Below are 14,572 nucleotides of genomic sequence, written 5' to 3'. Positions count from 1 at the left end.
TGTTATCGGTCGGTCGGGGAAGTGCCACAAAAGTAAGGGAACCTGGCCGGCTGTGCTGCAACCGGGGCGGGGCGGCCGCCCCTCTCTCTTGGTAGCCACTCGAACCGCGAGGCTACTCTCCTTCTCCTTACCTGCCATGCCTGCAGCACAGAGCCGAACGGAAGTCTTCCCGACGTCAGCGCTGACGTCGGAGGGAGGGAGGGCTTTGTTTAAGCTTTGTTTAAGCCCTCCCTCCCCTCCGACGTCAGCGCTGACGTCGGAAAGACTTCCGTTCGGCTCTGTGCTGCAAGCAGAGAAGGTAGGGAGAAGAAGAGCCGCGCGACTGAGTACATCCAGCCCCGCAAGTAAGGGCATGTAAACTGTACCCGGCGTATAAGACGACCCCCAACTTTGGGGAGGATTTTAAGGTACTAAAAAGTCGTCTTATACGCCGGCAAATACGGTATTTCTGAATGGGAGAGTACTATTTAGTAAATGAAAACCAGTACTTTAATTAATTAAAAAACGGTTTGCAAGTATTCAGATGAAGCAAAACAAGTTTTGTATAACATTCAACATATTAAAAAAATTATATTTTAAAATTAAAACAAAAAATAAAAAAATAATGTTTTGATAATAATTGAGAAAATAGGAAAATATACAGGACCAATGATAGCTCACCCTATGGTTATTGGCTTGTAATATATATCGGGCCTTTAGCTGTGAGCGCTTGAGATCCTTAAGTATTTCTCCTCCATATCCAGTTTGGATATTTTCTCTTGTGTTTTAGCCAATTTGGTGATTGTTTAGTGTGTTTCACAAGATTTTTTGAGGTTTCTTCTTGCTGAGCCAACTATACTGTTTCTTTGGCTTTGTATTTACGATTATTGTTCTACTGAAAGCTATAAGAACGTAAAAGTTGTCATAGTGGGGGACAGACTGAAGGTCACAAGTACCTGGCAAGATCCTAGAGAGTAAAACAGATTTTATGCTGCTTTTCCTACGAGTAAACAATGGATTTCCCCAAATGGATTGTGGACTTTTTATAGTCATATATTAGGTCCCCCAGTTAATTTGCACTAGCTGACTTGCTGGTGAAAATACATGGTTGAAATCCCAACGTTGGGATTTTCACCAGCAAGTCAGCTAGTACAGATAAGTCAAATGCTATTTTTGGATGAGCTGTGAATTTTTTTTTTTGTCGACTAACAAGTGGAGTTTCATGGCGGCCCTTCTGGGTGTGTAAAGCTTTTTTTCTTGCTGACTTGCTAGGTGTGTGAAACACAGCACGAATAATATTCCTACTGTCAAATTAACTGGGGGACCTAATATATGAATTATCTATTTTCAATGGAGTTTGTAAAAGACCTATGATCACAGTGGGTGACTTTGATACAGCTGCGTGCCGTTTGATATTTCCCCTGTAAAACTTTGAGGTCTTTTTTCACCATTGTTTTAGTGGTTGATTGGGTCCTGCTGATTTTGTTTGCAGTAGAAGAGAGTTGCCTTATTTTTGGTATATATTCTATACCATACCATATCAACTCTTGTATCTCACAAATGTCAGCTAGGAATTGTGGCTTACACAATATTAGAATTGCTACAGAGACATAGATATTACAAAGAAATTGCTTGAAAGGTATCATGCAGGAGACTACATGAGAATGGGTCATTGCGTTGAGGAAAAAAGGTGAGTTTTCAGTGCTTTCCTGAATTGGAATATATGCTACTGCGCACGTGGAAACCGCCAAACTCTCCTTCTTTTGCCTCCAGCGCATGCGGTGGCACGGTAGCGTAAAACACGGATGCACGGAGGCACAGAGTTTGAAGTGCGCATGCGCGCTAAGGGTTTTATTATAGCGGATGTTCAAAAGAAAATATTTTCATAATACGTACGAGCCATCTCTGCGGTCTAAGTATATAGCTGCTATTTAGGCTCTCGTAATTAGATTTTATTTTAAAACATTTTTATCTCGCTTATCAACTAAACAGGTAACAATTTTATAATCACGGCCCCCTCTTCCTAATACCTCTAGGGTTGTGCGCCCAAATTTATGCCTAGTGTGCAAGTTTGTGAGCAAAATGTATAGAATAAATGTAGCTGTGTGCACAATGTAATAATTGGCTTAATTCACATGAAGCAGTTGCATGCACAGTTGCTCTTAGTCACTAGTGCACTATTTAGAAATTTGATCATGTTAGTTCCCTCATGCACGACTTCTAGAGGGGCATGGGTGGGTCAGGGGCATTATTTCATGATTTTATATTCATTTCAATTGTGTTTTTTGTGTTGGTAGCAAATTATATTGCTAGTGGGCTTTTTTTTTTAATTGAAGAATTTTCTTGTTACAAAAAGAAAGCAGTATAAAGGGTAACATGCTTATATGATACAGAAATGTTATAAATAAAGCTCAAATAGAAACCAGGAATAGAATGATTACCATCCAAAAAGGTGGTTAATGTACAGCTGTTAAATGTTATAATCAATAAAGTTAATAATTAAACTTATAAACGTAATATTCATGAGCAGTTATAGGATATACTATAACAATATATTCTTATATAGGTAAGGAAGATTTTTCTAAATAATTGTCTGTTTTTCATTTCCATCATGTAAACATATATGTAAGTAAATATTTCTGGAGAATATCTTCATATTTTCTGTAAAGTAAAATGGTATTTAGATGAATCATAAAGGATGAGTTATCCTTCCAATGCAACTAAAATAAAGAAATACAATAATGTAGCATGTATAATCTGACATCTTAGTCGTTAATGAGATGGCTTTCCAAATTATACTGTATGTTTAAAACCTTTTTGGCTCAGAAATATGCCATATTTTACAAATCTGTCCAGAACATAGAAATATTACTGTTCAGATAATGTATGCCTTAAGGTAAGCAAGGATTATTTGGACTAATACCACATTTGTTTAAGGATTTGATATTGCTAGTATTTTAATTATCATTGTTTTTCTCTTAGGCTTCTGCGAGTGGCGTCGTGATTATTGCTGCTTTCCAGGTCTCACTGCTTCTGGGTAGGTAGAACCAGCGTTTCAACCATCATGCGGTGACTTTCTTCAGGGTATGCTGTGAGGTCTGCACTTATATATAATGGGTTCACTGACCTGATTGAGAACAGAGAGGGTCTGTTGGTCATGAATTTGAATTTTTGGTGAGAAAGTTCATTGGTCAAAAATGTGGAACTTTCCCTCCAAAATTTAAATTTATGACCAACACAACTCCCTGTTCTATATAAAGGCAAACTGCAGACCTCGCAGCAAACCCTGAAGAAAGCCATAGCATAATGGCTGAAACGTCAGTTCTACCTACCTAGACAAGGTGAGAGCCAGGAAACAACAACAATCCATCACTGTTTGGTTACAAACCAATCTCAATATTGGGAGTCTGTGGCTTATTGCATTTAGAATTAGGGTGGCCAGCTGGATCCAGATTCACCTTAGTGTTGATCAATCCTGGATTTACCTTGTTCCTTGTTGGGCTATGTGGTTCTGATTTCTCCTAAGAAAAGCAAGGCTAAGTCTTCTGCGTGCAATGGGGTAAACACAGGACTAGATCAACCGTTTTGGACAAAACTGGATCCAGTTGGCAAGCTTATCGTAGTCCTCATGGATACTTTGTCATTCCATTTGTAAATTGTGTTTTTTCTTATGCTGCAGGGCTGATGGTGTAATGAGAACAATGGTACCAGAAAAATTGTTGAAGGGCATGCCAATATTACAAGGACAAATCGATGCACTACTTGAGTTTGATGTAAGTATTTTTTAAAAGGTTTTAAAAACATATTCCAATTCATTCAAAAGGTTTTAGGTACAAGTACTGTAAGATGCTAGGGTGCATAGGGAGAGGTATGGCCAGTAGGAAAAAGGAGGTATTGATGCTCCTGTATAAGACTGGTGAGACCTCATTTAGAATATTGTGTACAATTCTCGAGGCCGCACTTTCAAAAAGATATAAAAAGAATGGAGTCAATTCAGAGGAAGGCTACTAAAATGGTGCATGGTCCTCATGATAAGGCGTATGGGGACAGACTTAAAGATCTCAATCTGTATACTTTGGAGGAAAGGCAGGAGAGGGGAGATATGATAGAGACGTTTAAATATCTATAAGAACTGCCATCTCTGGATCAGTCCTTCGGTCCATCAAGTCTGGTGATCCGCACACGCAGAGGCCCAGCCAGGTGTACACCTGGTGTAATTTTAGTCACCCATATCCCTCTATGCCTCTCGTAAGGAGTTGTGCATCTAGTTTGCTTTTAAATCCTAGAACGGTGGATTCTGCAATTACCTCTTCAGGGAGAGCATTCCAAGTGTCCACCACTCATTGCATGAAGCAGAACTTCTTGATATTTGTCCTGAACTTGTCCCCCCTTAGCTTCAGTCCATGTCCTCTTGTCCATGTCACATTGGACATTGTAAATAATTTTTTTTCCTACTCTATTTTGTCGATTTCTTTCAGTATTTTGAGTCTCGATCATATCCCCTCGCAGTCTCCTCTTCTCAAGGGAGAACAATCCCAGTCTCTTAAGTCATTCTTCGTATTCCAAGTTCTCCATACCTTTTATTAGCTTCGTTGCTCGTCTCTGCACCCTCTCCAGCAGTTTTATATCCTGCTTTAGGTTGGGAGACCAATGTTGGACACAGTATTCCAAGTGTGTCTGACCATTGCTCTATAAAGCGGCATTATAACTTTCTCCGATTTACTCGTGATTCCTTTCTTTATCATGCCTAACATTCTATTTGCTTTCTTTGCCGCTGCCGTGCATTGTGCCGACGGTTTCAGGGTCCTATCTATCAGTACACCCAGGTCCTTTTCTTGTTCGCTCTGTAATATAAATGTGCATGAGTTGAGTCTCTTTCATTTGAATGGAAACTCTGCAATGAGAGAGCATAGGATGAAGTTAAGAGGTGATGGGCTCCAGAATAATTGAAGGAAATACTTTTTTACAAAATGGGTGGTAGATGCGTGGAACAGACTCCTGGAAGAAGTGTTGGAGATAGACTGTGTCTGAATTCAAGAAAGCCTGGGATAGGAATGTGGGATCTCTTAGAGGGAAGAGATAATTGTTACTGCGGATGGGCCATTTGGCCTTTATCTGCCATCATGTTTCTATGTTTCTAGTAGGAAATGATTAGGAAAGTACAGAGAATTACAGAACATGGAAATACTCTTCCTTAGACATGGTAACAGAGAAAATGACAGCAGAATGGTCCATCCAGTTTGCCCAACTCATCAATTCATAGTCAAACTGTTTTTCTTTGGCATTCCTGGGACATAGACCATAGAAGTCCACCTGGCACTGTCCTCAGGTTACACCTACTGGAGTTGCTGTCAAAGCCCACTCCAGCATATCCCAACCATCTTGTCATTTGCAGGATACGGACTGTAAAAGTTTGCCTGACAGAGTCCCCACATTCCATATTACTGGAGTTTCCAACAAAGCTCTCTCCAGCCCCATCATAAACCGAATTGCCACATAGGGGACATAGTCCGTGCAAACCTGGTGTTGGTTCTTCACAGCCAGAGTTGCCATCTACACATCAAACACACATGCAATCATTTTAAGTTTTGTTTTTTATGCCATTTATTTTCTAATTAGAGATCCTCTGTGTTTATCCCAAGCCTTTTTTGAATTCCATCACCATTTCGTCTCCACCCCTTCCCCCCTAAGCAGTGCATTCCAGCATCAGCCACCCTCTCCATGAAAAAGAATTTCCAGACATTACTTCTAAGTCTACACAAAAAAAACTAGGAAAACAAATGCCCCACGGTAAGCAAACAACAAAAACTGGAAGGAACTGTACACATCAACCAGAGATAATATACTAAAATGTATTAATACAAATAAAAACAAATCTGTATTGGAAAAAAGTCTGCATTATGGACCCAAAAGAAGATAATGAATCTGTGTTGGATCAAGAATTTGGAACCTGTTATGGTCTGTGTTTCAGCTCCAAAGCCTACCTCAGGGGTACAATAAAACATCCAGTAGATGGCAATCTCATAACATTGGTGACCCAATGAACACATCTCTCCAACACAAGACCATGTACAACGTTATCAGTTTAGAGGTACTTAAGAGTTCATATGGCTACGTACCTCTAAACTGATAACGTTGTACATGGTCTTGTGTTGGAGAGATGCTGTTTTGCTCTCCTACGATATGTTTCATTGGGTCACCGATGTTATGAGATTGCCATCTAATGGATGTTTTATTGTACCCCTGAAGCAGGCTTTAGAGCTGAAACACAGACCATAACGGGTTCCAAATTCTTGATCCAACACAGATTCATTATCTGTTTTGGGTCCGCAATACAGACTTTTTTCCAATACAAATTCATTTTTATTAATAGATTTTAGTATATTATCTCTGGTTGTTGTGTACAGTTCCTTTGCCACTTTTCTTTTTGTTATTATTCCTAAGTTTACTACCCTGCAACCTCAATTCGTGTCCTCTAGTTTTACCATTTTCCTTTCTCTGAAAAAGATTTGTTTCTATATTAATACCTTTTAAGTATTTAAACGTCGGTATTGTATCTCCCCTTTATCCCAGGACAAGCAGGCAGCCTATTCTCACATATGGGTGATGTCTTTGATGGAGCCCGGATGCAGACGCCTCACAAGCAGACTTGCTTGAAGAAACTTGAAGTTTCGAGTCGCCCGCACCGCACATGCGCAAGTGCCTTCCCGCCCAGCGCAGGGCGCGTCTCCTCAGTTCTCAGTTTTCCGCAGAGCCGAGAAATCCATCTTTGACTCTCTGCGTTTAACTTCGTTACTTTGTGCTTTCTCTGAACTGCGGTTTGTATTTTTTTTTCTCGCTAATCGCTGTTCTTATTTTATTTCTTTCATTTCAGTTAAAAAAAAAAATTTTCCTCTTCCGTCGGTTTCCCAGGACAGACCGCTCGGCCGCAGCCCGAGGGCTTCGATCTTGCGGCGGCTATTTTTACTTCTATGTCCCGGCCTGTCACGGGCTTCAAGAAGTGTAGCAAGTGCCAGCGTGCGATTTCTCTTACGGACCCACACCGTCGCTGCCTCGAGTGCCTTGAGCCGAAACATCATCCGAAGTCGTGCCTGCACTGTGCTATGCTTCAGCCTCGAGCCTTCAATCATCGTTGTATTTTGGTGGACAAGCTCTTTGAGATGGATTCTTCTTCTGATCCCTCGACTTCAAAGGCGACCTCGGCCTCGACTCCTACCGAGGTTCCTCCTGCTTCTACTGCTTCCATCTCGTTTGCAGCGGCTCTTTCTTTGACGACATCTGCTGTATCTTCCCCTGTTTCCTCAGGTCAGATAGCTCAGCAGACAGTTCCAGCGGTAGTGATTAAAGTGCCTAAGACTTCCAAGTCGAAGCACACTCACACTACCTCGAGGGAACCTCCAGCCAAAGCAGGTGGTCCGGTTTCAGACGCGGATCCATCTTTGCTGGCTTCTTTCCAGACAATATTGGAGAAGCAATTTATTCAGTTCCTTACTAATATGGGACCGAAGCTTCTTCCTCTTATCCAGCCTGGGCATTCAGCAGACTCCCGCGAGGTTGAGCCGCTTCCCCTGCCTCAGTCTGAGCTTACACACTCTTTGCAGGGAGCAGAGGCTCTGCGAGTGTCTGGTCTGGCATCCAAGCATGTACAGCAAGGAGCAGAATCTTTGCGAGTGCCTCGGAAGGAATCCTCACACTCTATACAAGGAGCAGTCTTTGGGAGTGCATAGAGGTTCCTCCACCAAGCCTTTGGAGCTTCGATTTACAGCCTCCAGTCCTATACATTCTTTGATACCATTGGCTGCTTCCATCTCCGAGGCGAAGTCTCCTCGATCTTCGAGATCTGCTTCCAGGCACAGTTCTCATCGACGATTGAGGCCTTCATCGAGTCATCCTTCCAGGCATAGTTCTTCTTCTAAAGAAAGACCTTCTTCAACTAAGCCTCGATCTACCCCCAACTTCGACTAGACCACCGACTCCTCGTTCGAGGTCTCCAATGCCGGACCTCGAGGATATCCCGGTTTCGAATGCCCAGCGCTGCTCTAGACGCTCATAGGCTCCCTGCGCTGAAAACTGCTATTGCGGTTTAGTAAAAGGGGGCCATAGTGCAAAATATAGACAGCAGATATAAATTCTTAAAACTGACACATTTTGATCACTAAATTGAAATAAAATCATTTATCCTACCTTTTTGTCTGGTGATTTCATGAGTCTATGGTTGCACTTCCTCCTTCTGTAAAGCCAATATTTCTTTCTGCCTTTCTTTCTCTCTCCCCCTGCCCCCCTCTTTATTTCTGCCTTTCTTTCTCTCTACCCCTGCCTGCATGTCATTTTTTTCTCTCTACCCCTGCCCCTCTTTCTTTCTGCCTTTCTTGCTCCCCCTGCCCCCCCCTCTTTATTTCTGCCTTTCTTTCTCTCTACCTTTGCCCCCTCTTTCTTTCTGCCTTTCTCTCTCCCACTGGCCCCCCTCTTTATTTCTGCCTTTCTTTCTCTTTCCCCCTGCCCCCCCAAGCCATCGTACCGACTTCTCCACTTTCCGATTCTTTCCCTACCCCCACCCCCAAGCCACCACGCCGATTTCTCCCTGCTGCTTCCCCGAGCCAGGCCTAGCGCATACAAGCGCCAGATTCACAAGACTTCACCTCTGACGTCAATTCTAACGTCGGGGAGGAAGTTCCAGGCCAGCCAGGCAGCGATTGGCTGGCCAAGAACTTCCTCTCCGACGTCAGAATTGACGTCGGAGATGAAGTCTTGCGAGTCTGACGCTTGTACGCGCTAGGTCTGGCTCAGGGAAGCAGCAGGGAGAAAAAGATCACAAAGGCAACGCGATCGACTGGTTGATCGCGATCGACCATTTGGGCACCCCTGCCTTAATAGTATAAATAGAAGAAAGTAGGAACCATCAATCAAAAACGTAGAAATACAGGAAACCAGCAGGCAGCCATGACAGTTTGGGTCAGGCCTTGGTTGCACAAAAGGTGATATACCAGGCCTTGCTGCTAGGCAGATTAGGCTTCTTTCTAGGGCAGTAAGAGTTTGTGGGATGGCAGGCCAGCTCCAGCATGGCACTTGTTAGTCTGTGTAAGGTAGCACAGGGCCTTGTAGTTTAGGCATGTGCACAAGTCATGCCCCAATGGGCTTCTTCAGGTGCCCCTTTAATGGGAAGTTTACGTTGAGACTCTGCAGTCCTTGTGCAATGCTATAAACCAACCCTCACAAGCTGTAAAGCGCTTGGGTTTTTATTTTACTGCAATCTTGGGCTCAGTGGAGTAGAGGGTAATGAGTCTGATATACCACTTTTCTGTGGTACAACAAAAGCAGATTGTGATATTCAAGTACTTCTCTGCCCCTAATGGGCTCACAGTTTGTTTTTTGTAACAGGGGAGGGACAGGGACAGAGTGAGGAGATGCTGGACAAAGTGGGAAGGGAATGAAAGAGAAGATAATTGACTGCGAAGGGGGGATGAGGATATTGTGGATCTAGGGCCTTTGAACCACCGTTCATACTAATTTTCAAAAAGGAAGACAGATAAATGAGAAAGCAACGCCTGCGGTTCTTAAAAGAGCAATGTTGAGCTAAGTCCTTTTTGAACGGTAGTAAACTGCTTTATGAATTGAAGTCTATAAAAGGAAATTAAAATGGATTCAATTATGAACTATAGCAAATTATGAACATAGCATTTATAGCACATGAGCACTTTCAATGAATTATTTCAAACAAGTACTTTAGAATAAGCTTTGCTGAATTGAATACCCAAAATATTGAAGGAACAACAATGAATTCAAGGAATTGGAAATATTTATGGCATAAAAGCACTTTAAATTAGGTGTCAGATCATTTGTGGGTGGGTTTCGAGTGTCAATTTGGTATGTAGGCTTTTTAGAATCCCCTACCATGATGAAGTATTAAATTGATTAATTTTATATTGCAAGAAGAATGAAATAAATGAAATAAAGTTGGATAGTAATTAAAAGTAGTAAGTATAGGAAGTAGATTATAATATTAAACATTAATTAATTTGGTAGGGAGGTTGGGACAAAGCCGGTGATGTTATGAGGAGTAAGAGAAGATTGGTTTTCTTTCTCTTGAAAACCCCCTTTTATGGGGAGATTTACCTGACGCTTGTCTCTCTATTTAAAATGTAATAAAATAATTAATCAGGACCTAGTCTACTGCCTTTTTTGACCTGTTTAATGACCACATAACACCGCTTCTAAAAAACGCGCCCTGGCTTCCAGTTATCCATCGGATAACATATAAACTTTGCATATTGACTTTCAAATCTCTTTGTAATAAAACCCCAGCATTTATATACAAATTATTAATTCCATATTCTCCAAATAGAGTTTTGAGATCTAATGAACAGAATTTACTAACTATTCCTTCGCTGAAGGTTATTAATACAAGACGGCAATTTATTTTCTCGGTGACCGCACCACAGACTTGGAACGCCCTTCCAATGTATTTAAGGGAAGAACAGGAACTTGGAAAATTCAAAAGTAATTTAAAAACATTTCTCTTCAAAGATGCCTTTGAAAACGAATTTTAATAATCCATAGGCCTAACTAATTTTATCTTATAATATTTTATCTTTTATTTTGTTTACCTTTTGTACCTTTCCCTTTTTGTTTCTACTTTTCTATATTGATTTGTATTTCACATCCCTTTTTACCTAGTGTTATGAGTATATTAAGTTAAACTTCAATCCCTAATGTCTTTATATAAAATTTTGTATTGTATTGTTTCTCACCAAATGGAATTTTAAACTGTTCATCACTTAGAAGTATGATTAAGCGATTAATCAAAAAAACTATTAAACTTGAAACTTGAAACGTTGTATAAATATATTTAATTAATAGATAACCATTTAATTTATTTGGTTTTTTTGTTGTGTTTACAAGGATCTGATATAAAGCATAAAATATGACATAAAGCATCAATTATAAGCAGCAGAAGAAAGAAACAAATTTAATTGCCAGTGGAATACAAGTGACGGACAAGAGCCAAACTTATTTGCTTATTGTCATGAGCGAATAGCTTTCATTCTCCCAAAACAGGAACATCGCTAGAATAAAAGCGATTTTCACTATATCGAGTGACTCTTGGTGTGATATATCATCTGTTTGTCTCTATTGTATTTTCCAACATTTTTTGTGACATATTTTTTCCCTTTTTTTACCATGGACCCCTGATGAAGGTTGTCCGAAACACAGACCGTGTTGGGCCCCTTGTTTGGTAAAAAGGTTTTAATATATATTTTGGTTATCACAATAAAATTTGCCTACATCGTTGTACATATCTGCAGTTTTTGTTTGTTTGTTCCTGATTGTTTTTTTCACTGCAGACAAGGTTGGACTCCTCCTCTTCTTGTTCCCATTCTCCCAAAACAAAACAGTTTACCATTGGTAGCATTAAGGTGATATCCAAAATCACCCTCACACAATATAACATTTAAAGTTTACCTCCCTGTGTGTGTGTGTTTTTTTTAAGTAATCATAATGAATGAGGTATGTCTATTTCAGAAACAAAATATACTGTTGGGGGGGGAATAATTTTGACCAAATTATAAGAGCAAGAGAAAACAGCACTAGTTATAAAACATATAGAATCGAAAATAACTTCTTTAGAAGGAAAGTCTGTGAAATAACACCGTCTGGTTCAGTCTGTTTGCACATAACATGTACAGCTTAATTATAGTGAACAAGTGTGATTATGCCAGCTGTGTTCTAGAAAGTATTTCAAGGTATGTGGGAGTGTGACAAGCTCATTATTGGGACAACAAGCCTTTTATAAGACAAATGACACAATTTAACATGAAAGGTTGTGGTGTAAATTCTGTGGTGTGAGGGTCTCTGCACTGGTACCTGTGCACCAGAATAGAAAATTTGTGACGTTTTTTTTTAGCTTTGCAGTTGCTATTTAGAATTTATTTTTTTTAATCTCATGTACTTTTGTATGTCCAAGAACAGAAATAAACATTTACATCAATGTGACTTTGACCAGAATTAACTAGAACAATCTCTTTATGATAAAATACTGTATTTGAGTACTACACTGCGCAGTGGTTAGAGCTACAGCCTTAGCACCCTGAGGTTGTGGGTTCAAATCCCATGCTGCGCCTTGTGACCCTGGGCAAGTCACTAAATCCCCTCATTGCCCTAGGTACACTAAATAGACTGGCTAGCATGATTTTCGGGGTAGGTCCTAATATAATCCCTAATTGCCGGTAGCAGCGCTTCCCGCTCACCCCCCCTGCCGACCCTTCCATCTCTCCCGCCAACCACGAGACCGAAATACTGTACCTTGTAACAAATGGCAGCGTCACAACAACGTAGACAGGCTGCTTCACGGCCTTTTCCTGCCAGGGCGTTGCTCTGCCACATCACTGATGATGTCATCAGCAACGCGACACACGTGCCCGGGCAGGAGAAGGCCGCAAAGCAGCCTGTCTACATTGTTGTGACGCTGCCATTTGTTACAAGGTACAGTATTTCGGTCTCGCGGTTGGCAGGAGAGATGGAAGGGTCGGTGGGTGGGGGCTGGAGGAAGAAGAGATACAAAGCTGCAAGGGTTCTGCTGCACAAGGGATGGGAGGGATACAAGCTGCAAAGGTTCTGCTGCTCGGGGGGATGGGAGGGATTGTGATGCATCAAAATTTTAATAAAACTTGAAACTTGATAAAAAGACACTGCACAAGGGGATGGGTGAGAGGCGAGGAAAGATGCTGCACAAGTGGGGGAGAGAAAGGAAATAGGAAGAATTGGGGTGGAGGAGAGGAAGGAATTAGATGATCATTAGATGAAAAAAATAAGACATCCCTGAAAATAAGACCTGGTGCCTTTTTTGGGCCCAAAATTAATATATGACAGTGTTTTATTTTCGGGGAAACACAGTATGTGTCCTCCAAGGTCACTGAGATTTTTCACTTCCTCCACATTGTCATACGTGAAAACCATTTCTGTTTCAGGTAGATCTTAACATCGTCTTCCACAAAGACCAAAGCAAAAAATTTGTTTACTTTCTCCGCTATGGCCATATCTTCCCTGAGCTCCCCTTTTTTTCTTTGATCATCCAACGGTCCCACAGATTCCCTCACAGGTTTTTTTCCTTCCGATGTACCTGAAAAAGTTGTTACTATGAGTTTTTTGCCTCTTTGGCAAGTTTCCCTTCATATTGGGTTTTTTTACCCTTTTTTATCAATGCTTTGCATATAACTTGCCAGTATTTAATGTCATGTCTTATTCTCTTCATTTGGATCCTTTTTCCATTCTTTGAAGGATGTTCTTTTGGTTCTGATAGCCTCTTTCACTTTACCTTTTAACCATGCCGACTCGGTTTTCTCTTTCCACTTTTGTTAATATGTGGAATATTTGGTCTGGGCTTCCATGATGGTATTTTTAAAAAAAGTCCATGCCTGGTTAAAGTCCTAACCTTTGTCATTGATCCTTTTAGCTTCTTTTTAACCATTTTCCTCACTTTATTATACTTGCCCTTTTGAAAATTAAAGGTTGCTACAGTAGATTTCTTTAGAGATGTCACTCCAGATATCGATCCAAATGTGATCAAGTTATGATCACTGTTTCCCAACAGACCCGACACATATTATAGTTGGCATTGCACTGTGTATAGCAGGGGTGTCAAAGTCCCTCCTCAAGGGCCGCAATCCAGTCGGGTTTTCAGGATTTCCCCAATGAATATGCACGAGATCTATTTGCATGCACTGCTTTCGTTGTATGGTAACAGATCTCATACATATTCATTGGGGAAATCCTGAAAACCCGACTGGATTGCGGCCCTCGAGGAGGGACTTTGACAAGTGATAAGATGTTGAGAGAGGCAAAGGTTTCAAAGACTTTTCTGATTAGAATCACAACAATGAAAGACCTCAGCTTGAGTGCTGTGTTCAATTCTGGTCTGCATGTGATAGACCACTTATGCTTTTTTTTTTTTTTCTTGCTATCACGGATACTTATCTCTTTGTTATGCTTGTAGTAGGTTGTTTTTTTCCTTTTTTAAGGAATGGACTTCTTTTCATTTAAATTTGATGGATTTTACACTGTAAATAGCCCTGATCTGAGAAGACTGGGCAGTATATCGAGCATTTCGAATAAACATCTAGCGGAATTAGAAAAGGTTCAAAGAGCGACCAAAATGAGGAAAGACTAACGAGGTGAGGGTTCTGCAGCTTGGAAAAAAAGGACAGCTGAGGCAGGAAATGATCGAGGTCTATAAGATCCTGAATGGTATAGAATGAGCATGGGATGTGGCTACTCTTTGAGATTGCGGAACGTTGCTACTCTTCGAGTATGTGTCAGTTACTTGTGACCTGGATTGGCCACTGTTGGAAACGGGATACTGGTTAGATCAGGGATCTCAAAGTCCCTCCTTGAGGACCGTAATCCAGTCGGATTTTCAGGATTTCCCCAATGAATAGGCATTGAAAGCAGTGCATGCACATAGATCTCATGCATATTCATTGGGGAAATCCTGAAAACCCGACTTGGATTGCGGCCCTCAAGGAGGGACTTTGAGACCCCTGGGTTAGATGGACCATTGGTCTAACCCAGTATGGCTATTCATATGTTCTATTAAAAA

The 14,572-nt window shown here is 41.0% G+C and overlaps 1 protein-coding gene across 16 annotated transcripts in view; it reads left to right on the top strand.

Moving 5' to 3' along the window:
• SNAP91 (synaptosome associated protein 91) overlaps positions 1–14,572 on the top strand; it is a 262,921-nt gene that overhangs the window by 115,065 nt on the left and 133,284 nt on the right. For all 16 annotated transcript variants that reach the window (XM_033937980.1, XM_033937977.1, XM_033937978.1 and 13 more), the window contains exon 6: positions 3,659–3,752. In XM_033937980.1, coding sequence (XP_033793871.1) covers positions 3,659–3,752 — 94 coding nt within the window. The remainder of the gene's footprint in view (positions 1–3,658; positions 3,753–14,572) is intronic.

Source organism: Geotrypetes seraphini, chromosome 3 (assembly GCF_902459505.1).
Source record: "Geotrypetes seraphini chromosome 3, aGeoSer1.1, whole genome shotgun sequence".
Taxonomy (NCBI): Eukaryota; Metazoa; Chordata; class Amphibia; order Gymnophiona; family Dermophiidae; genus Geotrypetes; species Geotrypetes seraphini.
This window is presented reverse-complemented; position numbering and strand designations above follow the sequence as displayed.